At 39.8% G+C, this 27,111-nt stretch overlaps 1 protein-coding gene across 9 annotated transcripts in view; it reads left to right on the forward strand.

The window, feature by feature from the left end:
• CACNB4 (calcium voltage-gated channel auxiliary subunit beta 4) overlaps positions 1-16,934 on the forward strand; it is a 287,912-nt gene extending 270,978 nt beyond the window's left edge. For 8 of the 9 annotated variants that reach the window (XM_051848622.2, XM_051848629.2, XM_051848623.2 and 5 more), the window contains 3 exons: positions 2,694-2,789; positions 13,499-13,684; positions 15,858-16,934. In XM_051848622.2, coding sequence (XP_051704582.1) covers positions 2,694-2,789; positions 13,499-13,684; positions 15,858-16,118 — 543 coding nt within the window. In that variant the 3' untranslated portion in view covers positions 16,119-16,934. The remainder of the gene's footprint in view (positions 1-2,693; positions 2,790-13,498; positions 13,685-15,857) is intronic. The other variant, XM_051848628.2, reaches the window with a different exon arrangement.
• Positions 16,935-27,111: the final 10,177 nt, after the last annotated feature.

Genomic DNA, 27,111 nt, shown 5'->3' on the forward strand with positions numbered 1-27,111 from the left:
TTTTTTTTAATGTTTTTTAATTTAAAAAATTTTTAAGTTTACTTGAGGTGCAGGGAGACAGAGTTTCCATCTGTTGGTTCACTTCTCAAATGCCCACAATTGCTGGTGCTGGGTGAGATTGACCCTGAGATCTGGGAGCTGGGAATTCAATCCAAGTTTCCCATGTTGATGTTAGGAACCCAACCACTTGAGCACTTCCTGATGTCTCCCAGGGTGTGCATTAGCAAGATGTTGGAATCAGGAGCAGAACTGGAATATGAGCCAGGCACTTTGGAATTGGATGTAGGATTTACAACCAGCTTCCTATTCACTAGCCAAGTACCCAACCCAGATGTGCATTTCTTTTGAAATATTCTTTGTGTTTTTTTGTTGCTGGGCAAGGAGAACATCTTGTTGAGACACAGTTAGTGAGCACATTTTAAAATGCTATACTGTACCAATTCCAGGAATTCTGAGATAACAAGTAAAGAATCGTCTGTTCCTTCAAGAATCTGTGTATTTTAGTCCCAAACCAGAGAATTATACAAGTGTATGATAGGAACAAAAAATAAGAGAAGTGATGAAAGGATACTAACATTCCTTACCGATTCTGTCTTGGTAAATTATTTAGATGACAGTGATTCTTGTGTCACCTGTATTCTCTTTGGAGTTAAGAGAGTATGTAGTTCAAGAAAGATACCTAGGGGACTGGCATTGTGGCAGAGCAGGGAAAGATGACACCTATGACTCCAGCATCCCAAATGGGCACTGGTTCGATGCCTGGCTCCTCTACTTCCAATCCAGCTTCCTGCTAATGTGCGTGAGAAAGCAGTGGAGCATGGTCCAAGTGCTTGGGCCCCTGCACCCATGTGGGAGACCCAAAAGAAGCTCCTGGGTCCTGGCTTCAGTCTGGCTAGCCCCAGCCATTGCAGCCATTTGGGGAGTGAACCAGAAGATGGAGGATCTCTCTCTTCTTTCTCTCTCTGCCCCCCACCCCAGTAACTGTGCCTTTCAACTAAATTTTATAAAACATTTTTAAAAAAAAATTTTTTTAAAGGTATCTAGGGATAAGCATTTGGTCTAGCAGTAAAGATCTGTATCCCACATCAGAGTGCCTCAATTCAATACCCAGCTCCAGCTCCTGACTTCTTAGCTTCCTGCTAATATAGATGGGAGGAAGCAGTAGTGATGGCTCAAGTCATTGGATTTGGGCCACCCACATTGGATACTTGGATTCGATTCCCAACTCTCAGCCCAACTCCAGCTGTTGTAGGCATTTGGTAGTAAACCAGCAGATGGGAGATATTATTCTCTGTCTCTCCCCCACCGTGTATATGCCAAATAAATATTTCTTTATTTAAGAAATATTTGTTTATATTTTTACATAAAGTAAAATAACACTGTAAACAGTGATACTATTCCAGTGATGAAAATATTATAGACTCTGACATTTGTGCTTAAGTTGAGTTTTTGAGGAATACAGTTATTCCATGATTAAGCACATGGGAAATTTGCTGTTATCTTTATGCCATTGCAGGAGATAAAAATAAAAGTGAGACAGCCCTAAATTTGTCTCTTTTGATTTGATTGTCCTTTTACTCTTCTAAAAAATTAATATGAAATAGATACCCTTGGGAAGTATTACCAGTTTTTAAGTGCTTCCTAGAGTGAATTTTAGTATATAAAAGCAAATTCAACTCCCAATCAGAATGGTAGACTTCTCTCCTGAGTGGGAAATCCATCGTTAAAGAAGCTATGCCATTGCCTAAACCCCTGAGGTCCTTCTACCTTCCATCTCTGTATAGTGAACTTGAGAAAGCCAACCAAACCATGGCCTTCTGGGAATCAATAGAATGGCTGAAATTTCCTTGGCCTCCTGGAAATCAATTTTAATGAGGAGCTGCTGGGGCTCAGAGCACTCTTCACTGTAGTGGAAGAGAGGTTGACCCACCCACTGCCCCAGTTCCTCTTACATCCCTATGGGCAGGAATAAGGACTCTCACAGACCTGTGTGCCCTCATGGAGCCTCATAGACAAACACTGTTTTGAAGGGAAGGACACTGAGCAAAAAAATCAATCAGCCAATCAATTAATTAAAGGAGCAGAGACTATCTTATCAAATGCAGTTACAGCAATGGCCAAAACATAGATATATCACTGATTGATATATATATATATATACACACATATATATAGCAATATACCAATGCAAATGTTTAACTTATATTTCTAATCATGAAATAGTCCAATAAATATAAAATTAAAGTGAACTGTGTCATTAATTACCAATGACAGAAAGGATCAAATATATAAATGACTCCAGTATTTACTTGACATGGAAGTAATGAACCAACTTATTACTCAATGGAATAATATCCAAATGTTACTCAACATAAATAACCTGGGACAAACCAGTTCCTCCACTTGTGGAGGGTTCACTTTGAAACTGAGATTTCAAAATCTAGGGTGGGAACTCATGACTCCTCCGAGCATTCACAAGGAGCTAGAACAGGATGAAATGCACTGTCACTGGCAGCCAGTATAGGAGGATGACATCATTTTAGAATGAATAGGTGTATGATTTCTCACGTTGTATTCCTTCTCTACTAATACCCAGGGCTAAGCAGGTGTAAAAAAAATATCCCTGTTTATTTGCTCTTTTTTTTTTAATCAACTCATTGCCAGTACCTAAGATTCATGTCTTCTTCTATTAGGTTTTACAGAGATTGATTAAGTCTAGAGGAAAATCCCAAAGTAAACACTTGAACGTTCAACTGGTGGCAGCTGATAAACTTGCACAATGCCCTCCTGTAAGTACAATCATCTTTTGTCTTAATCATTCTTGACGACTTAGAAGAGGGTGATTTTTTTTCATAGTAGCCTTGTCATTTTTCCTTCTAGAGTTTGGTCATGAGGATATGATGTCATAAATCTGAAATGTTTCTTAGAATAAACTTCTGCTGGCATGTGGGCTGTGTTCAGGCATCCAGAAATGGATGGTGTCTGCCTGGTGATAACAAATGAGCTAAAGAGTCTGTTGTCTGCTCTTTTTCTTGCCACCTTGATTATCTTGCAAGCACTCAGCAGACTACTTAGCACCTACCTTCCAGTCCTGTGGACACATTAAGAAAAAAAAATGAACAAAATAAAACATACTTTTCTGCCATGAAGTTCCAACAGGCAAAAAACATTCTGATCTGAAAGGGTAAGGACTTTTTGGATTGGAACTAAAGGAGCCTTGTGTTAATAACGTATGAAAGGATTAGGGTTGAAAGAGATGAAAAACTTTGCTATGGCAACTTTTCTCCCTAGTGCCATTGCCAGAAAACAGCAAAGACTGGCTGAGGGTACAGGACGATGACTGCTGTCATGGGCTGTGCTCCCCAGAGGCCAGTCAGTGTCTCCACCTGCTCAGCTAACTTACTATTTTTGTTCCTATGTCTCTCTAGAGGAAATTACTGTCTGTCTTACTCAACTGATTTTCTAGACTCTTTTATATACTTGTGTAAGGATCGTTGATGCTCTGGGGAAGCATGTAAATCCAATTCAAAGGTTTAGAGAAACAGTGCAGACTTTGTGTTCACATGTCTGGTGCAGTCAGATCTACACTAACTGGTTTTGTGATCATGGGTGAGTTCCTACCTCATGGAGTTGGGGCAGGGTTCAAGGAGGGACTGTGTGGCAAAGCTCTTTGACCAGTGCCTGTCACTTGAGAAACACTGACTAAACGTTCTCACAGTTATCTGAGGGACTTTGCTCTACTGTATGTCTGATCTGTTAGACTCTGTAAGGACTTTGCATCTCTGTTTCACAGTCGTATCTCAGTTCCCTGTCACAATAGGCCCATCATTAGTATGTGTTGAGTGAATGAATGAATGAATGAAAGGCTGTACAGGCAGTAAGAGTAGTAAGCTTTCAGTGGACCAATGTACTATATGCTTTTAGATAGATTGTCTGTAGCCCTCACAGTTTCCTAGTAAGATAGGCATGAAATGCCCCCCTTTTATAGTTGAACCAACTGAAAACTGAGGGGCTAAATGATTTCCCTTAGATCACATAAACAATTAGGATCAGATCTATATATACCCAGCTCCAAAGCCAATTTCTCCCCCTTATAACCTCATCCACCCATAACGTACACATCCCTGGTCATCTATCCTGCAGATGGTTTTGGTTACTTGGAGTGGAGTGCTACATTAAGAAGTTTCACTGCACATTGCCTACTAACAAAGTCCACTTCCACAGTGGCATGTATGATTAAAGCACCGAGTGAATAGAAAAGAATGAGTTCCTGAGCCCCTGACCCTGCAGCGCCTCCCAGTTGAAAGAGAATTGTCTTTACTGTGCAGCTCCCAACAGTTAGAAACAATGCTATTTCCCAATTTTAGAGCAATATTGTGAAGGAAGCTAGATGGCCTGGGTCTTCTGAGAATCAGAAACCTAAATGGAATTACATGTGTAGATGTATTGGAGAAAATACCTTTTCCTTTTTTTTTTTTTTTTATGAGAAGGAGTTTAGTAACATTCATTCCTGATAATTAGTAGCAAAAATACCTCTGTTCTATTAAAATTGAGGTCTTTTAGCAGCTTAGAGAGTTAATCATTGAGTCATTTTACATCTAGTACAACTTGTTGAATCTGAAATAGTCCAGACCAAGAAAACCTAGGTGAACATTTAAATGCAGTATTACTGTGACCTACCTTAGGACTTGTCCCCAGGCCAGGAATCTCCAACAGCTCTATGCTCTAGGAAGGTACCTTTGTGCTATCATTATCTCAGCATGATAAATACTTCCTTGTCATATATAATTGGTGAGATAACCCAGAATTTTAAACAAACGGTTTGAACAAGTAAGGATACCTTGTACTCAACATTTTCTAAATACTATGCACTTAATTAGCATGTTCATTTGATACTGCATGAACCACATTTGTTATGCTAAGAAGTAATTGCACACTCTATTTTGGCACATGTGAAGAAATCTTCAGATTACAAAAACCAGTAGTAATTTTAAAATGAGTCTGCATTTGTCCTTGCTTTACTTCAAGGCTATAATTATAATTGTCATCCAAAGATTAGTGATCACTGTGTCATTTTAGTTCCTCTGGGAGAATTTGCAGCTTGCTTAATTGGCCACTGCGTCTCCCATCTGAAAAGTCAGCAAATTACACTGGCAGTGTCTCACGTTGCTGGGAACTTGAAGGGAAAGGAAAGTCTAAAGGAGCACGAAGAGAAGTTAACTCTTCAATCTTAGATTCAGGGACTTTGGAGCTAAAAGAAACCTTCAGGTGGACCTCATCTAGTGTTTCCTGGAGAATGTTCTTTGCAATATGAGTTCTATGTGATGTCAACAGGTACCACCATGTTCCTGAAGTTGTAATTATGAAATGTATGAAGTTTGTATTCCTTATATAAAAGGTTTTTGGAAAAAAAATAAAAAACTAAAAAATGTTAAAAAGCAGGTATTAAGAGGGAAAAGCATTGATACCAAAGGTGTTTAAGAAGACACAATACCAACAAAAGTAGCCTGGTTTCTTTACTGCAGAATGCTGAACGTGCTAACGGGTATTTTCCATCTCTAATAGGACACAGCATGTGATACTGCTTCTCTGCTTTTCCACAAAGCATGTTATGTGTCTAGTGTTTCATGGAACACTTCTAGGGAAAGACTGATCCAGGCAGATCTCATTTTACAAATAAGGGAGCTGAGACCAAGGGCAGAGAACTGGCCCTGTGCTATTGCCAGACTCAGCCTAAGGTCTCTCCTAGTCTTGGGAGACTTCAGATAGTGAACAGCAACAGGTTAGTTATTATGTCATCTCCTGGAGAGACAGTCAGGGGTTTCATTAGTAAGGCTTTTTCTGGGAGAGGGATCAGTCAACTTCTATACTAACGAGGACGGCGGCAGGATCAGTCAACTTCTTAAGGAAAAAGCCAGAAAGTAAGTACTTTGGGCTTTCTGGGCCATAGGGCCTCCTTTGCAAAACTACTCAACTCTACCTAGTAGCAGGAAGCAGCCACAGGTGATATGTAAACAAATGTGAAGGACCATGTTTCAAACTTCATAGGAGCAGAAGGCAGGCCTGATTTTGCCAACAGATCAAAGGTGCCACCCTTGTTCTAGAAAAAAGTCACGTGTATCTATTACTGTGCAGTCAACTACACTAAAACTTAGTGGCTTCAAACCAGGGCTACTTTGGTAGTCAGCTGGCTGCTGACCTACTTTCTTGTCAAGAATGGCTGGAAGGCTGGGCCATGCCAGCTCCACTCCCTCTTCAGGTGGTCTCAGGATCTTTCCCCAGGACCAGCTTTTTATGTTTCAGCTCCCAGGGGTCCAAGAGCCAGTATTCCAGTCTCTGAAGGCATGGGTTTAGATACTAGCACAGCATCACTTCCATAGCATCCTGTTCAGCAAAACGGTCACTGAGGCTGCCCAGATGCAAGGAGAAGGGACATAACTCTCTGTGTTGATGCAAACAATACCAAAGAATTTATGGTAATTAAAAAAGATTTCTTTATTGTTTATTTTAAAGGCAGAGTCACACATACACAGAGATAGAGAGATCTTTTTTTAAAAAAAAGATTTATTTATTTGAAAGAGTTACAGAGAGCGGTGGAGCTGGAGAGAGAGAGAGAGATCTTCCATCTACTGGTTCACTTCCCAAATGACAGCCAGATCTGAGCTGATCCGAAGCCATGAACCAGGATCTCCTTCCAGGTCTCCCACATGGCTGTAGGGGCCCAAAGACTTGGGCCATCTTCTACTGCTTTCCCAGGCCTTAGCAAGAGCTGGATTGGAAGTGGAGCAGCCACGACTCGAATCAGCACCCATAAGGGATGCTGGTGCTGCAGGCAAGGGCTTTAACCCACTGCACCACAGCGCTGGCCCCCAGAGAGATCTTTGCTATACTGATTCACTCCCCCAAATGACAACAGCAGTTTGGTCTGGGCCAGGCCAAAGCCAGGAGACAAGAACTCCATCCAGGTCTCCAAATGGGTGGCAGAGTCCCAAATACTTGGCTGTCTTCCACTGCCTTCCCAGGCATGTTAGTGAGAAGCAAGATTGTAGGCAGAACAACTGGAAGTCAAATCAGAAATCTAATATGGGATGCCAGCATCTGAAACAGCAGCATAACCCGCTGCACCACAGTGCCAGCACCTTTGTAGCCATTTTTAATCTCCTACAGACAGAAAAATGAGGTGGGAGGATGGGTTACTGGGCAGTTCTACTTTAGAAGAAGAAAAAGTTTCCTCTCATTGCTCAGTCTGGAGTCATAGAGGATACAGATTTAAAAAAAAGGCCAATGGGACCAGGACCCAAAATCCCTACTCATACTTTCTTATTTATTTTTACATGCCCATCATGAGCCTGTATTTCCAATATACACCTATACTCCATATGTACAGGATTTTTTTACATATTTCATATGTATGTAGATTTCATTTTGCTTCTTCCAAGTGTTCGTATCTTTTTCCCTGTAAGACAAGTTGAAAATAGTACTTTTTAAGAATGATGAGTTCCATTGCCCCAGTACTATGGTAAAGAGAGCTGCATACTGCGTGGTAAGAAAAGTAGATGAATATGTAAAAGAAATGTAATTCCTTAATCCTACTTTGTTACAACTCGTTTGTGTTATCAGGAGCTGACCCTATGGCTCTTTGTGCTGTGTAAAATGACATTGATGGCTCTCTGGTCTCTAACATTACAGTAACTGTAGTGTTCTCAACTGTCACCCTTTATTTCCCATTGCTGAATGGACTCAGATTGATTCTACTACACACAAGTACTCTGAAGGAAGAACCAGAGCACCCAGTACCCTTGATTGTATTGCTCTCATGCAGTGATTTTCCCCTGCCCTTTTGCAGTAATTTTAATTAAATTATTTAGAATTGTGTAGATTCACTCGTCTATTTGAAGTGTTCTCCCCATTGGTGCATTCATTACTGCAAACTTCCTGGATGTCCATTGATTAATTCCTCACAGTGCTTTTGACAAAGGGAGGAATCAATTGTGGGTGTTCCCTTCATGAAACAAGGCCACCTGGGATCTAGTTTCTCAGTCCAAAGGAGACTGCACCCTTTCCAGGGATTTCAGCCACCCAACTTGGATACAGAGAGTTAGGTAGAGTTCATTCCAACCAATGCTGTGAGTAGCACATCGGAATAATTTGAATTTGACAAAAGCACTGGGTGCTTTTTCTGTAGATAATTACACTGACAGATGTTATGATAACCTTTGAAGAATAAGAATTGATGGGATCAAGGGGTAAGGAGAAGAAAACATGTTTGAGTTCATCATGAATGTCACAAACAGAGAGGAGCTAGAAGGGAACAAAATCACCATATTCTTTGCCTCCTCCTGACTCCCACCCATTTAGTGGCAAGAGTTGTGATTGTCTTTTCTGTTATTAAAGTGAAAACTGACAGAATAACTACAAGATCCCCATACTATTGGTGACATTCCTTTATCCCTGTAAGACCTCCTAGATCTTTAACTCCTCCCCTCTTCCCCCCACCCCACAGCCCTTTGCCTTAGAGTCAAGTTTCCTGTCACTCGTTGACCAGTGAGTTAAGTGCTCAGAACCTCAAAAGATTTAATAATATGAAGAGTGAAGTTTTGGTATGAAAGAAACAGTGATTGGTTCTTTTATAATTAGGATCATGTATGGTCCCATTCTGCTGTTTTCTTTTAATGAATGGCATTAGCGTCAATCTTTTTTTTTTTTTTTTTATGGTGGCAGTTTCAAGGTCTCTATATTTCAATAGCAGCAAAATAATGAAAGTATGCTCACCCTGTTGTTTCTTTTTCCCACTTAGAAATAGGAAAGATGCCCTCCAGGAGATTTTATCTGGGCACAACTGATAAATGTAAAACAATCATATACCATGGGAGAGTTTGCAAAAATCCAATCCCCTGTCTTTCACACTTGGCTATGTCCAGTGCTTTAATTTTCAATTCTGAAAGAGCTTATCCAGAAAAGAAGTCTAATGATTTTTTTTTGAAATTTTTTGTTTTCATTTTGTTTTAAAAAGGCAGAGGGAGAAAGAGAGAGAGAGAGAGACAAAGTTTTCATCTGCTGTTTTCATTTCACTCTCCAAATTCCTACAACAGCCAATGCTGGGTCAGACCAAAGCCGGGAGCTAGGAACTGTCCAGTCGTCCACATAGGTGACAAGGACCCAAGTACTTGAGCCTGTGCCTGAGTTTTTGATTATGTGTTTTGATTTCTGTTCACTACTTGTTTGCTGTGGCAGCTACACTATTTCTGTCGACCTCAGGTGAAGAAAATATCCCATTTTAGAATGCCCGAGGGGTTTGCTCTGGCACGCTTTGAAAAGAGGTCCTTTTTATTTATTTATTCGCTTGTTTTTTTTTTTTTTTAATTTTACTTTATTTGAAAGCTAGAGAGAAAGAGAGAGAGAGAGAGAGAGAGAGAAACAGAGAAAGATCTTCCATCCACTGGTTCACTCTCCAAATGTTTGCAACAGCTGAGACTGGACCAGGCCAAAGCCAAAAGCCAGGAACTCCATCCAGGTCTCCCACATAGGTGACAGGGATCCAAGTTCTTGGGCATTTATCCCCTGCTTCCCAGGAGCATTAGCAGGGAGCTGGATCAGAAATTGCATAACCAGGACTCAAACCACACTCCCATATGGGATGTGGACATCAACCCAGTGGCCCAACCCACTGCACCCCAACACCTCCTTCCTAACCTCACATTGGGCTGCCTCCAAGGGTGTGGCGTCACTGACTGGGAAACTGCTTCCTGCCTGAGACTTTTCCTGACTAAATACCTCTGTGCATCTATGTCCTACACCTTGGACACATATTGCATAATAAGGAGCTGACATAAATTAGAATCTTCAAGTTTATGAAAAATTAGCAAATCTGGTTTGTATAATTCATTGGGTTGCTTCTCTTTTAATTTCTTGTATAATTATTTTTTTTCTCTTAAACTGATTTTCTAGCACTCTGGTCTATTCAGATGTGTTATTTCCTAAACAGTTACAAAGAGAAATTGTCACAGATATGCAGACTGTGAAATTCTTCCTAGTTGAAAATAAGACACATATGTCAGTGTTCATTCAGAAGCTGAAATTTGCTTTTCTGTGTGCTTCTGAAAGCCTAAAAGCAGTTTCGAATCATCTTCCATCCCTGTAGCTGTCTTTTATGCAAAAGCATAGTTTCCTAGAAATGATCAAAGGCATAAGCAAGCAGCCAAGTGCTGCTGCATATAAATTCTGTGCATTGGCAAAGAGAAGTGTTTCATTAAAATTTCTTGGAATTAAACATGTGTTTAATTGTGATGACAACAATGACAATGTAACGTGCAGAACAGCCAAATAGGTTAAAGCCACATCCAAATAACATCCCTGCGGCCGATGCCGTTTCCCTAGTTTCGTCCCACCTGGCTTCTGTAGTCCTGACTGTGACCATCAGCATCCAGCCAGCCAGCTAGACTTGGAGGATTTTCTAACTGGGGACTTGATGAAAGCAAGAAAATGATTTGTTGAGACTAAAGTCACTTTATAGAATGAGACCTATTTACCAATGATCGCTGTGAACACAGATGGAGTGGTATAAACAGGCACAGGCATTGAGACACAGTGGTTGAGACGCTGTTTAGGACGCCCACATCCCATATGAGAGTGCCTGGTTTAAGTCCCAACTGCTCTGCTTCCTATCCAGAGTCCTGCTAATGCACACCCTGGGAGGAACCAAGAGACGGCTAAAGTAGATGGGTCCCCACCACCCACATGGGAGACCTGGGGGGAGTTCTGGGCTCCTGCTTTCAGCCTAGCCCAGGCCTGGCTGTTGCAGGCATTTGGGGACATGGGTAGAAGAGTTGACACTCTTTTTCTCTCACTTCCTCTCTCTCTGTAGCTCTGCCTTCCAAAAAAATTTTTTTAAGTAATTGGACTCCAAATCACATAGAGCCTAGAATTTCTGAAAACCACGAGCCTGGAATGGTTGCAGGAGGGGTCCTATCTGCCAGTGTTGCCGTCTCCTTTCTTTGGCCTGTTGTCCCTCTGGAGTCAGCGCTGCAATGCCACTATCAGAACATTTGGACAATTCTCAGATTCTGTATATGTAACTCTTGACAACTTATGGTAACTGAGAAGGGAGGCTTTTGACTGTAGGAGACAAGAAACTCTCTTGGGCTACTGTAGTGGAAAACCGGTATTGATTGTTAAGGAGATGCGTTGACTGACCCTTTAGGAGCTAATGATTTGCCCCATCTCTCACTGGCCATAGGGTCACTATCTGTCTTTGTGACTCTGCTTCTCTTTATCTGTTTTCTTCTCTTCCCTCCTTGACTTACTCATAATTTCCCTTTCCTCATAAGCTCAGGTTTCACATGTCTCCCAGGCCTCTTTCTAAATGTAGAACTGTAGGCCTCAGCCCCTGACATTACCGGGACTGCTCACTGCCACCATTGTTCTGAACGAAGGTCTCAGTGTGACGTGGGTTGTTCTAGATTTTAATGCTACCTCCCCACAGGCTGCAGGCTTCTTGAGCCTAGAATGATGTCTGTTTTCTTAACCACTGCATACCCTTTGGACCGCTGTACCCCCATGGTGCTTAGCACTACATTGGTAGTGAGTCAGTATTTTATGAATCAATAAATATACAAAAAAAAATCATGTGAAATATAATAAATATTCTTGAGGGAAGCAGCTTTCTATTTTCCAGGTGCATCAGCTGAGTCTTCTCCCACCTGAGTCAATTTAGACTGAAGTCATTTTTTTCCTGATCCTACTCCAAATACCTTCAAACTGATTTGCGATTTAGGGTCAAATTTTTCAATAAAAGGGAGGGTATTTGATGTAGCTGTTGAGGGGCTGCTTGGGACACCATGTCAGAATGCTTAGGCTCAAGTCATATCTGCTTCTGATTCCAGCTTCCTGCTAACATGCACCCTGGGTGGCAAAGTCCTTTTCCACACACATGGGTGCTACAAATTGTTTAAGTAAATGTATTACCCTTTGACATAGTTAACGTTGGGAGAGGAAATGTTTATTTCAATGATAGGGTCTTTTTTTTTAAAGATTTATTTATTAACTTGAGAGGCAGAGTTATAGACAGAGAGAGGGAGAGACAGAGAGAGAGAGCTCTTCCATCCACTGGTTCACTCCCTAAATGGCCACAACAGCTGGAGCTGGGCTGATCTGAAGCCAGGAGCCAGGAGCTTCTTCCAAGTCTCCCACACAGATGCAGGGCCCAAGCACTTGGGACATCTTCTACTGCTTTCCCAGGCCATCAGCCGGGAACTGGAATGAAACTGGAGCAGTCACGACTCGAACCAGTACCCATGTGGGATGCCAGCGCTGCAGGCAGATGCTAAACCTACTACACCACTGCACTGGTTCCCAAACACGTTTATAACTCCTTTTTTAGTGCTGTTAACTTGTTTCTCTCATATTTGTAGATGAGTACAATTCAGCTGTACAGGATTATATCAACAAAGATATGAATACATATGTATTTTTAACATATTTTGCCTATATTTACCTCATCTTTATCTTTTTTTTAAGATTATTTATTTGAAGGAGGGAAGGAGGGGGAGAGGCAGAGGGAGAGAGATTTTTTTTATTTATTTTTTATTTTTTGTTTTTTTTTTTTTTTTTTGACAGGCAGAGTGGACAGTGAGAGAGAGAGACAGAGAGAAAGGTCTTCCTTTGCCGTTGGTTCACCCTCCAATGGCCACCGCTGCCGGCGCACTGCGGCCGGCGCACCGCGCTGATCCGAAGGCAGGAGCCAGGTGCTTCTCCTGGTCTCCCATGGGGTGCAGGGCCCAAGTACCTGGGCCATCCTCCACTGCACTCCCTGGCCACAGCAGAGAGCTGGACTGGAAGAGGGGCAACTGGGACAAAATCCGGCGCCCCAACCGGGACTAGAACCCGGTATGCCGGTGCCGCAAGGCGGAGGATTAGCCTAGTGAGCTGCGGCATCGGCCCATCTTTATCTTTTTAAATAATGAAAAATCCAGGCCGGCGCCGCAGCTCACTAGGCTAATCCTCCGCTTGTCCTGGGGCGCCGGATTCTGTCCCGGTTGCCCCTCTTCCAGGCCAGCTCTCTGCTGTGGCCCGGGAGTGCAGTGGAGGATGGCCCAAGTCCTTGGGCCCTGCACCCGCATGGGAGACCAGGAGAAGCACCTGGCTCCTGGCTTCAGATCAGCGCGGTGCACCGGCCACAGCGCGCCCAGCCACGGCGGCCATTGGAGAGTGAACCAACAGAAAAGTAAGACCTTTCTTTCTGTCTCTCTCACTGTCCACTCTGCCTGTCAAAAAAATAATAATAATGAAAAATCCAAATATTTAATGAGATTCTCCGTTTATGTAAGTGACCATATTTGAACATGGATAAATGTACAACTTTTCACTTTGAAATTAGCCCCGCAAGTTTGATACTAACTGCTAGATATTAGAAATGCTGTTATTCTGCCTTATGTGGATTTCTGTATTCCATTGCCTGAAACTCAAAGTGGAATAAGACGTATGTTCTTGTCACCCTCAGGAAATGTTTGATGTTATATTGGATGAAAATCAGCTAGAGGATGCGTGTGAACACCTGGGAGAGTACCTCGAGGCGTACTGGCGTGCCACCCACACGACCAGCAGCACCCCCATGACCCCGTTGCTGGGGAGGAATTTGGGCTCCACAGCACTCTCACCGTATCCCACTGCAATTTCTGGGTTACAGGTGCTGCCACATTTTGCTTGTGCTTTTACAACCTCACTGTTAAGATTCTACAGTGAACTTGATTAGGAGACTGTGTTGGAGGGAACCATATGTGCACGTTATATAAAAATTCTAACATGCTATGCAGTCATGAGCTATTGCAAAGAGTGCTACCCAGAGAGTTGCTCCTTTCCTAAGAATTTTGCTGTCTGTGAGTTTATAGTTTACCTGTCTATGAATTTATAATTTGCTGTCTGTGAATTTATAATTAGGTAAATTAATCTTGCCTGTGTCTAAACTCTGCCAGGAAACTTACTGTGTACCCTGTGCAGCTGTCCATTATTTCTACCTGGCACTTCTTGTGGAGATTTGTGTGTGGAAGGCTTGGGCATTGTGGCTGGTTAATAAGATATTTTGGGGGCACACCGGCCTTTTGATTGCCCTACACTATTTCTGCCTGGACCTACCATCTCATGTACTTGGCACAGCACAGAATGTGAACAGGAGTGGAGTCACTCTGTTTGCAAAGAGGGATAGAGCCTTGAGTTTTATTGGGAATGAGCAGGGACCCACCTTGGGCAATGGCTATGGTGAGTGTCCTTTGCTGAGAACGAGATGTCGGGAGCCAGAGGCAGTACGATAGAGTGAATCTTGCCTTTCTACATTAAATTACTATTTACTGTTTATCAAGCCGCTGCTGGAATGTGTCCAAACCCCCAGCTGACTGAGGACATGTAGTCAGTTGAGCTCTCTTATATCATGACTAGTTTTGTTTTAATGGGTTGTAATGATCATCATAATTGTAGATCATGTAGAGTTAACTCTGAGATAAATGGCATTCTCTGAAATGCTATTATAACCATATTACTCCTCTACAAAATTGCATCTTTGTAAGCAGGAAAGATTCCTTATAAATGATTAGCCTTCGAAGCTGGAAATGAACATGGGGGATGGATTATTGTGATGTATAGTATATATGTACAGGAATATTTTTTGCCTTGTTTCTGTTCCTGTATGCTAATCTGAGCATAACATTTCGATTGACTAATTAGGGTTGGCTCTGAGCTGTACATTGTGGGATGAGAATTGGATGTGTGAAGCAATAAGCTTTCGTAACATCGGTAGAAAAGCAATGCTGCACTTTGTATATGAATGCAACAACCATTGACTCATCCTCCCTAAGTCATCCACCTGGAGTGGTTCTCCCAGTTTCCCTCATGAGTCAATGCGGTGCCCTTTATCCTGTGGCCTCTTTCTCCTGGTAACCATAAGCACTCAGTTGTTTAGAAACCTGGCTGAGGCTAAGGCCATGGTCTGTGATCCATCCAATGAGTTTCCTTCTGTGTAAGGCTGAACGCAGTTTGGAGATGTATCTGGGCCCGTGTTTCATCCAGATCCTGTTCCTTAAGTGAGGTGACTCCCTAAGCTGGAGGTCACGTGTAGATACGTGTCTTCCCACGGTGAGGAAAGTGTTGAGTAACATTTCTTGAGTCATCAAATAAATGTCTTTAGATACTGATTTCAGTTCATGGTATCTGGGGAATTTAGTTTTTATCTGAAGACTATTTTTGCAGGACAGTGCAGTTGAAGTGAGATTTATAGGCTCATCAGGTAGCTGGCTTCATAGCCACTGCAGGCTCCTTTGGCAAGAATATTGCTGGGAATCTCACATTGATGTAGGAGGCAGAAACAAATGCATCGCTTTATGGTTGACACAATTAACGATTTCATTAAAATATCTTTAAACGATATAAGGAGCATTCAGCCAGATCAAAATAAAGTATGTAGTTTTGGGAGAAGAAAAATTCTTTGAGTTCAAGTGAGGAATAAAATAATATGTGCTATTCTGAACCTTCCTTCCCAGCAGTAAAATAATCCTCATCTTTGCAATAGAAGTGGAATTATTAAGCCTTCCTAAATATAGTAAGTCCCATTCAATAGCTAACTTTCAATTCTGCGTATTTAGTAAGAAGTAGACCCAAACAGCACTGTGTAATTAAATTCATAAACCGTCAATATTCTGGCATCTTTGCACGCTGTGTCTCAAATAAATAAGGCCAGTGTTTTGAACAGACGTTTATGCACCATTAAAGCAGATATTTCGCATCTTATTGTACAGATCTTACTGTACGTACACTAACATGTTTAGATGGATGAAGCAGATGTTAATCGATGAACTATCTGATATTCCCAGAGTCAGCGAATGAGGCACAGCAACCACTCCACAGAGAACTCTCCGGTTGAAAGACGAAGTCTAATGACCTCTGATGAAAATTATCACAATGAAAGGGCTCGGAAGAGTAGGAACCGATTGTCTTCCAGTTCCCAGCATAGCCGAGATCATTACCCTCTTGTGGAAGAAGATTACCCCGACTCCTACCAGGACGCTTACAAACCCCATCGGAACCGAGGATCACCTGGGGGATATAGCCATGACTCTCGACACAGGCTCTGAGTCTGCTGAAACTAAAACATACTCATCTGTTGACAGTCTGCCATAGCACTGCTAGGATAACTCAATCATCTTACCTTGGCAAGCCAGCACAGAACTGCTGTGCTTATGGGCTGTTGTCATTTGATGCTAAGTAAGGGGCAAAAACAAACAAAATGTACATTATGCCCTTAATGCTAGACGGATATTAGATGCCCAGTCATATAGATATTTTTAAGTGAAACATTTACATGATAACAGTACCTTTTGTTTTCTTCATAGATTTAGACACATCAATTTGTAATTTAGGGTACTTATCAAGGCACATATAAAATAATAATTTCCCATGCTGGAAATTCCAAATGACCAGTTCCAGTTGGAACCAATTTATAAACCAATTCCTGTTGGAATTTGGGTGAATTGACTAGAAAGTCTACTTGAGCATGTTGCAATCAGTTGAAAAATCTGAAAAAAAAGGATAATTAATAAAAAAATCAAAATGCCAATAGAAGCCAAAACCAGGTATGATATTTATTTGCTGGAAGCTAAATTATTCTTAATGTTGGAATGTATAAACATTTTAACACGTTAATGTTGCCAGATGGCTTTTCAAACTTACCTACCAAATGTATTGATAGTGCCAAAAAAATCTCAGAAATCTTAATGCAGAAATTATATATTGTAGTCTCCTCAGATTTTAATATTTTTATTTCTCTCCTGGCACAGCTGTTGTATTCAGAGTGTTTTGCTTTTTTGTTTAGTCAGTACTGTTAGCACATTTGAAGTTGGCAAAAAAAAAAAAAAAAAAAAAACTTAAAAATTTAGTCAGGATTAAGTGAGAGAGAATACTAAAGAAAAGCCCAAGCATTGCTTTCTGTATGAAATGGAAAATGGGGTGTTGTTTCCCCTTTAATCAATCTAAGCACAATTACATGCATCCAGGAATCTGCAGTCAGAGAGCAAGGATGTGGTCCATGTGCTCCTGAGTGCAAAGCTAGCATCTCCGGGTGGAAAGTCATCTGTCCCACCTAACACAAACATGGGGTCAGTCTTTCCCGCCAACACAATTGAGTGTCTTTCTATGGCTTCCTGCAGTGTCTGTCTTGATTATCTGAATGTGCTAGGCCTTCACCAAATTCTTTAAATCATGTGAAGGACTTTTGTTTTACCGGAGGTAACTTTGATATTGAAAGTTGTCTTCTCACAAAATGGCCAATTAAAAGACATTAAAACAAGTGATCAATTGAAAATCTTGCATTAAAAAGTAAACTTATAGATTCAGAATATATTTGTTTAATAAAATCACAGATTTTAATGCAGAGGATTATAAAGAATTTGGAGATTGATTTGCCTTATTTCTAATGAACATTAGAGAGTCTTCCCCTACTAAGTCTTCACAGTTTTCCCAATGGCTCTAATTATGGAATTGATGACCTGTGTCTCCAAAGGAAGCCTTAGATTCACTATGATTTAAGAAATGATTTCAATTGACCCTTTTATACAATACATAAATGTCTCTACATGCATGCATTCTCTAAAAACCCAGTAGGACCCAGCATAAAGTTGGTTTTTACTGGTACATGTCTTGGAGCCTACTTTGAAAACAAAAAATAATTTTTATCATCCAAGCCTTTCAATACTTAGGCTCTCAAAGCATGCACCAGTTCAATAATTTCCCTGACCATGAAGATAGGTTCCATGTTCTTTAGTTAGTTATCCATATCTTGAATCCCCTTATGACCTCTCTATGTGCCTGCCCCTCGTGTTCACCATGTGTACCCCATCATGAACCTGTTTAGCTAATAATGAGGATGCCTATAATTCTGTAAGACATCTCAAACATTTGATATAATTACAAAACATGGGCTCAGTAAATTTTAAAAGTTAACATGTGATACCTGGCTTGTGAGGTTCTTTTGTCACCTAGTGAAGCTAACAGAACTTTTAGTTAAGACATTTAAAAGAGCTGTATCCATTAGACACTTAAACAAACATATAACCTGCCATTACTAAATACTTTGTTAGAACACAGAAGAGCATTTTCCAGCAAACAAAAATATATTTATTACATGTATAGCACATATTTGCATGAGAAAGAAAACATTAGCCAAAACATTTTTCTATATGCTTTACTGGTTTCTTGTTTGTGTGCATTAAAGTATTTAATTGCAAAGAGTGCACCAAGGTGTATAAATTTAGGCTAGACAGCTGTTCAGCTTTTTCTGTAGTAGCATTAGCAATTTGGTCATTTAAATACTTTACGATATATACATTTTATGGCAGGTAGCTATAACAGCATTTACATATATTTCCTAGTTAACAAGATTACCAACTTCTTTCAACTTTTTTTAAAAAAGTCACTTATTTCGAAAGGCCTCTCAAAGCCTTGTTTCTAGTCTTCCATGCCATGCTGGTAAAGACAGAGGCCCATTCAGTATCTGTGCACAAAACCGACCTATCACTTACCATCGAGTGTCCATACTTGTTTTGCTTTGCATTCTTATTCAAAAGCTAATAATCTTGGAAAGGGTATAATGTATATTTTCTTGATGAATATGTTTAAAATTTTACTTTAATTTGGCATATTCTTTCCCCTCCATTCTGTAATAAGTTTATCTTCTCTGACTGAGTAAGAAATATACATCTTCCTTTTTTTAAGCCTTAGAGTTTATTGTGTAAATGGTAGTGAAATCCAGATATATATTAAATGGAAAGTTTTATTTTCGCCAAGCATACCAAGTACCTTTGGAAAGTATGCATTCTACAAATATTTTTTTAATTCTTTTTAAATAGCAAATGATTATAAGCGGAAGAAACAAGTCATAAAACGTTTTGAGGCTGTTTTAACTTGTAGTATAAACCACACAGAATTCTGTAATTCCAATGAGCAGACATTTAACCATGTATACTCACATGCCAATGTAAAACCTAGTCCTAGAAAAAGGAAGAATTTGTCGATCATGATGTTACTTCTAAAGGCTATAATGTGACTCCAATATTACAATAAACAATGTGTCTTGTTTACACCAATATTTAAAGCAACACTTAGAAGTGCTTATAAGTGACTGATGATTTGCTCTTATCTTTAAACAGTTCTATTGGAAAGAAGGTTGAAATTGTTAATTTAGAATGATGTTCTTTCTTAATAAGAGTCTTAATTTTGTAACTATACAAGTCATTGCATTCAGTCCTTAATGAAATGAATTTTTAAAAATGTGAAACAAATTCCAAGACAATTATTTTTCCTTTCATTTGTTATTTATTATTGTTGTTGTTTGCAAAATGTATTTTTGGAATGTTAACTTCTTTTCATACCTGCATACTTGAACTTGTCTTTTGTGTGGGGGCCTTAAAATTCACAACAGGAAGTGGGGGCAGTGAAAGAGAGTGAGCTAAGGAAATTATGCCAAAAGATGGTTTGCAAATTTGACTCTTTAAGTGAACATATCACAAAATGATATTGAGACCCAGGATGTCACTTAAGAATGTTCTAGGCAATCTTAATTTGCATGTTAGTGTATTTTCTTAGTTATATAAGTTTATTTTCATATTTGCTAAAAAAAAATTCTAATACTATAGAAGTTGCCCTATATATTGACACTTACACTACCTCTTCTCTAGAAAAGACAATCTGTCTTTAAAGGGAAAACTCTTGTCAATAAGTAGTAATGAAATTTATTACTATTACTGCTGACCCTGCTGCAAAGCTAATTGCATAAAGTGTTCAAATATGCCTTCCCTTTAGATTATAATCTCTTTCCAAAATGTTGTCTTCCTTTCATTTCTTCCACGCTGGTGAAGTTTTCTTTGAATTGGTTCACCGTTTATCATAAAGCAAGATCAATTCAACAAATAAGTTATCACAGGGAACAAAACAAACTGCAAAGGAATTGCCTTTCCATGTAGCTTGTTAGAATTTATAGCTCTAAGTCCAAAACAGAGTAGGTCCAGAGACTTGTAAAACCGCAGCTGGTTTACAGATTCAAATTTTGTTGTCCTTGACTTCTCCCGTGGACACCCACAGCATGACTTAGCCATTTACTGGGTAAGGCTATGCATTATTGTGGACTCCCATGTAATTGGAACAAACTTCTGTCATTGTTTCCAATAAATGCTTATGTATCCCTTATTCCTTTCCTATTTCTGCCTTTGTCTATGACAATGCTTCATGTTGGTTTATAATTTTCATTATATGAATCTCATCCTTGAATGACTACATGAATACAAACTTTATAGGAAATTATATATCAAAATCCATTTCATTAGTTCCTCATACCTTTAAATACTGTCCATACCATAACTGCCACTAACTTACTTACTGAGGCTGTGTCCAAGACACAGAGAAAAGTACTCCCCTTTTAAATGATAGTGAGGATCAAAACTAAATACAACAGCTGTCAGACAATAAGGTTAACTTTTTTTTCTTGTTGATTTAAGCAATCAAGTTAGTCAAAACAATAAAACTGGTTGATATGGACAGAACTACAGCATTCAAAAATTACTTTTTAGAGCTTTTATGAAAATAGTCTGTCTTAAGTGAAATCCATCCTCTGATAGCAACCATGTCTATCTAGTTAATCCCAAATACTTCATGTAACTGAGGGATATTATGAGATGATGAGAAAGTATCTCATCGGATAATTTTTAGTAAGGGCTGTAACTTCTACTTGCCATGAAAAAACGTAAATAAAAGTGAACAGCAGTGGGATGAGGAGTCACATCACATATGAAACTTGATTTCTTTTGATGGATTTAAAATGTCTGCAGAAATATGGTAGAAAATATTACCAATGAACTTAAAGTGGTTTGGGGAATTCATTGATTCTTCCTCATTTGAATATTATAAGGAGTTAAAATGAGAACCCTCTAAGAACCAAAAATGACTGGCCTCTAGATTTCAACACTTTGTAAGTGTTCTCAGTTATGTTTTGAACACTTAAATTTCTCTACAAATGGCTACGTCTCTATTTACGTAGGGGCTTCTCTCGCCCTACTGCATGCCACTTTCACACATTTTTAACTGAAATCAGTGTGAACTCTGTATGCATAAAGGGATGTATTAAAGATGCGGGATCACTGATGCTATATTATTGCATACTATTTTTCATATGCCTTACAATATTTTCTGGGATGTTATTAAAAGGAAAGCATTTTATTGCCAAAATAAACCTATGTTGTTATTTCTAATCTGCATTAGCAGTAGAAAAATAATGTAGCAAAAATATATATGTACAGTACAAAATTATACAAAGTATATATTTTGCCAATAATATGAAAATAGATCAAGGAGAAAGAAGCACATTTGTTATAGCACAAACTTACAACAACAAAATCCACTGTTAAATCTGGCAGTCATATTTCTTAGAAGTATTTAGATTTAGCTCTAGGTTTTATCAGATTTATTTCATCTACCATCTTTTTAACTTGATGCTTGATAAATTTCCAGCAATTTATTTCATAGCCTTGCAATCTGTGGATGTAATTTATTTTATTCCTTTCCATAAAAGTTATTAAATGTTGTTTTGTGATCAGATTCATACTATATTTTCTGTTACTCTCCTTCAATAACAACTAGAAAACATCACAGCAAGTGAGCTCGTAGGGCTCTTCTGAGGATTGGACATGCTTGAAATTTTTTATATTTTTCACAGCCTCAAGTCAGAATGATCAATAAAGGCGTCCCAACAATAAAAAATCAGCTAGGATTCTTTCAATTGTTTTAAACTATATACTATTTTGAAATATAAGTTTAAAAGAACCATCAACAGTGTTTTTGAAGGGATGGTGGGAGGGAATAAAAAATTCACGAACTTTTTAATATAAAACATGCTAAAAATAAACTCGGCAAAATGATGTAAAGAGATTTTCCCGACTATTTCTGAGGGCTGTTTGTATCCCAGGCTATTGTTCTATTTCCAGCCACAAAGTGGGGAAAAATGGTCTTTGTCAATTTCTTCCGTTCTTTAAATTTTAGTTATTTATTTTGATAATTTGTCCCCTTTTGTTTTTCTTATGTAGGTATGTGTAGCATTCAACAAGGCATGCTGGGTGAAATATACTATGCAAATGTGTACAGTGCTGCATGTTTTGTTCTCCCTCTGCTTTAGTGGCTTTAAAGGAAAAAAATGTGGTGTTATTTTTGTGAACAAAGACATTTAACAAAATGCAAAGTGCATGCATACAGTATCCTAATTTCTATGGATTTGTTTTATGGAATTTAAATGTGTACAAAACAACTGCATTAATTTTTTTCTTTTCTATAATAAATGAAAAAAAAAAACATTGAAACCAGCATTATATCTTTCCTTTATATTATTCTAGAGATACATTGAAGAAATACTGGAAATCAGTAGACAACATCCTTTATAACTCTTACAGGAAAAAAAAAAGTAGACATTTACCCTCAAAAAAAAAAAAACACAAAAGTTTCAAAGAAATGACTATTTCCTGAATACTCTGGTAGGTGCCATGAGCAATCACAAAAGAATTGCTGTATTAGGAAAGAATTTGTAAGTGCAGTCATGTCATACACAAATAGAATATATAATATATTAAGATATATGGGGCAGGGGCCAGTGCTGTGGCACAGTAGATTAATCCTTTGTGGAAGGAAGACCTTTCTCCCTGTTTCTCCTTCTCCCTGTCTGTAACTCTACCTTTCAAATAAATAAATAAAATCTTAAAAAAAAAAAAAGATATATGAGGATACTTCAAGACCTTCATGGGAAAATGATATTAAAAGATACGTGTTTGGCCTGCGCCACGGCTCAATAAGCTAATCCTTCACCTAGCGACGCCGGCACACCGGGTTCTAGTCCCGGTTGCCTCTCTTCCAGGCCAGCTCTCTGCTGTGACCTGGGAGTGCAGTGGAGGATGGCCCAAGTCCTTGGGCCCTGCACCCACATGGGAGACCAGGATAAGCACCTGGCTCCTGCCTTCGGATCAGCACGGTGAGCCGGCCGCAGCGCACCAGTCGTGGCGGCCATTGGAGGGTGAACCAACGGCAAAGGAAGACCTTTCTCTCTGTCTCTCTCTCACTGTCCACTCCTGTTTGGGGCTAGCGCCATGGCTCACTTGGTTAATCCTCTGCCTGCGGTGCTGGCATCCCATATGGGTGCCGGGTTCTAGTCCCAGTTGCTCCTCTTCCAGTCCAGCTCTCTGCTGTGGCCTGGGGAGGGCAGTGGAGGATGGCCCAAGTGCTTGGACCCCTGCACCCACATGGGAGACCAGGAGCAAGCACCTGGCTCCTGGCTTTGGATTGGCGCAGCGGCGGCCATGGCGGCCATTTGGGGAGTAAATCAATGGAAGGAAGACCTTTCTCTCTGTCTCTCTCACTATCTGTAATTCTGCCTGTCAAAAAAAAAAAAAAAGATACGTGTTTATTTTAACATAAAAAAAGAGATCCATGCATAGATTTTTCATAATATGAATTTTTCAAGAACTATTTTAAAACCCCTTGTTTGCATTAATTTCACATTTTTGCACTTGAATTTATCTGTTGATTCCATTTTCCACTATATTTTGTTTTAAAGATTTATTTATTGATTTGAAAGTCAGTTACACAGAGAGAGAAGGAAAGGCAGAGAGAGAGAAAGAGAGAAAGAGAGGTCTTCCATCTGTTGGTTCACTCCCCAATTGGCCACAATGGCTGGAGCTTTGCCTATTTGAAGCCAGGAGCCAGGAGCTTCTTCTGGGTCTCCCACGTGGGTGCAGAGGCCCAAGGACTTAGGCCTCTTCCACCTCTTTCCCAGGACATAGCAGAGAGCTGGATCAGAAGTGGAGCAGCCGGGACTAGAACCGGAGCTCATATGGGATGTGGGTACTGCAGGCGGTGGCTTTACCTGCTACACCACAGCACCAGCCCCTCCATTATGTTTTTGAAGGACTCTCACACACTGTATTAGGATTCATGTGTGAAATAGAATTGAATACAATAGAGAAAAAGATACTAGGTGACCCTTATTCACAAAGTAACCTATAAATGGTTGCTTTACTGTGGCAGTTATCTGGTTTCCAAAGCTATCCTGTACAGTACAAATTCCACAAATTGGATATAGCTTATGACATTGACACTTCCTGTATTCAAGAGTCAGTTGTTTATGCTATGATTTGATTGAAATTTGATTTTTCTCTCATTGCACTGTACAGACATTCAGAAGAAATATGTGGTAAGTTGTTTATTATCACAGCATTAAAATTACAAAGTGATTTATTCCAGTCAAGTTATTTCACAAACATTAGCATATTTAATCTATCTGACCATCCTGCAAAGCAGGTAGGGTGTGGGTTATTAGACCCCACTACAAGTGAGGAAACCAAAGCTTACTGTAACTTTTCTCTCTAAAGTACTTTCATTTAAAAATGAATGTTTTACATGCTTTTAATCGAGGTAGTCATCTGAAGAGTATAAAAGAATGCCTGGAATTCAATCACTGTTGACCGAAAACTTCTCCGTAATTTGAGGGGTATTATCTGAAACTGCCCCAACTATCAAAGTGTTTCAACCTACAATCTGAAACTCCCAACTGGCAGAATTACAGTATCTCACCATCAGCACATCAGCCAGCCAGTGCTTGAAGCCACCTGTCTCATTATCACACATTTTCTCTAACAAAATGGATGGTAGGGGGAAACATGTTATTTGTCCCCTCATACAACATAACAGATGAGCATAGTGGTTACAATGTAGACCTCACCTTCCCCTGGATTCAAAAGCTAGATCCAGGAATAACTAACCATGAGTTTAAGGCAATCTCTTAACTTCCCTGTGCCTGGATCTCTCCCTGTAGAATGATTTTTTTCATTACAGGTGACATTTTTCCATTTCCTTGGATGTCAAGCAATTTTGTGTGTGTGTGTGTGGAATTTAGATGTGAATTTCACTACATCGATGACTTACAAGTTAATTCTTTAAAAAATGGTGGACCTGAGTGTAAGTAAGGTGGGAAGAATCACTATGTTCGTAAATTTGTATATATGAAATGCATGTTTATATACCTTAAATAAAAGGTTTCTAGGTAAAAAAAAATGTTGATTAAGCTTTTGTTTCAGTAAAATGTATTCCTATGTGTTAAAAAAATGGTGGACCTGTTTTGTCAAGCTTTGTGGATTAGTATGGCCTTTTGAAGGTTTTAAATATCCTTAAGGTTGGTTTAGAGGAAGGCTCATTCAAGGTTAATTTAGCTCCTTGTGCAAGGTCTCTGGGGTTTCTACTAAAGACACCTATTCAGTGAGCCCTCCTCATGCTGACTGGAAGGAATTCAAGTGATTCCCTGGTCTTCTGTCACATCTGGGAATTTCTTGTTTTACAGCTTCCTGGTACTTGCTTTTTTTCCTTAAAATTGTTATTGGCCAGCCTCCTGGGGTTTTTCACTGGATACAAGGACAGATTCACATGCACCCAAAGACGCAACAGACCCCTGTGCTGGTTTCCAGACCTTTTCTCTGTGTAGCTCCCTACTTTCAGGTACTCTGCTTCACAAGCTCCTGGCCACCTTGATCTCAGGAACACTGATCTGTGTCTGCAGCCCTTGGAGACTGCAGACTCTTCCTTGGGTTTGCGCTGCCTCTGTCGTCGGCCAGGAACTGCTTCCAGGCAGAAAGCCCAGGCGAAGATGAGCGCGCTTGTCTCCCTTTTGTGAGGGATCACGGTTTGGTGCTATGTGTTTTCCAATATCTGAAAGCAGTTCTTTCCTATATTATATCCAGTTTTCTGTTTGTTAATGATAGGACAGTAAATCCAGTCAACTCTACTCTCAAAACCGGAAGAAGCCTCTGCAATGACATTTTGCATTCTCGATACTTATGGATAAATCCCCCTTTAAAAGGTCTCAGATGAAATCTGTTTTCACAAATAGCTTCCCACCAGTGAACAAGATTCCCAATTAATTCTACAGTAGTTCCAAATTTTTATTGTACCTACAGGTGGTATAGTTGGGCAAGAATATTGGAAAGGCAAATGAAGATTTTTTTTTCTTGAGAGACACTTAGAAAATAATCGAGGACAAACTCCTTAATGTAGATTACAAAATATGAGGTCCTAATTTCACAACTTGATGGATCTGACATATCTATGTCTATAGATTTAATAAATCTATAGAGATGTGTGGGAGTTTGCAAAATGCCTTAGACCAGCCAAAACATGACCTACACTGTGCAAGAACAGAACTATGAAAGAGTACAAATTGGTTATGCAAACAATATTGTATTTCTAAAGAGCCTATAGCACTTCATTAAGTAAATCCAGACATGATAATCTTTACAGTGGGTTATTATAGTTATTTCCTTTCCCTTCCTTGGTGTATGTCTCCTGTAAAATTTGTCCTTTTAACGATAAGCCCCAATAAATTACTTTTCTGTATATTGAGGTGATGAGGTAGAGCTAACAGCACTGAGGTGAAAAGGTGTAGTTGATTGTATTTAATTGCATTCAGCTGTTGGAAATAAAGGGCACAATGTAGTTCAAACGCCTTTTACAACTCCCCTCCTACTCTTCCTTCTCTTCCGTTTTACCAAAGTTACAGAGAATACAACGGGCTGGAGTTATTGCTGGTTTTGCTTTTTCCCCACCTCTCGCCTCCAAATTAGTTGAGACTAATTTTCATAGTCATCAGCTAACCTAGAATCAAAGCAAGGCCTCAGAGATCAACACTGTTTATTCCCTATGTGAACACTGAGGCCTGGAGGGGTTTAGTAACTTGGCCAGCTGGAAAAAACACAGGGGATTAAAAACGCCGACAGGAAGTGACCTCATGATTCACTTACATTTTACTTTTCAACACCCCACAGTGGAGGGTGGACCTAGTCCTTGCACAGCAGAGGACATAGCTGTTCAGAGTACAGACTAGAAGAGCAGAGCCAGCACTTGACCGACTGTTACAAGGCAGCAAGACTCTTCTCAGCTTTGCTGCCCACACAATGTTTTTAACCAGAGTGACTTCATCAAAATGATCGCTTTGGGCAAACGGACCTGAGATTGGAGAGAGTAGGACTCCAAGGCTCAAAGACGGCCATAAGA

The sequence above is a fragment of the Oryctolagus cuniculus genome, chromosome 3 (genome assembly GCF_964237555.1).
Source record: "Oryctolagus cuniculus chromosome 3, mOryCun1.1, whole genome shotgun sequence".
NCBI lineage: Eukaryota > Metazoa > Chordata > Mammalia > Lagomorpha > Leporidae > Oryctolagus > Oryctolagus cuniculus.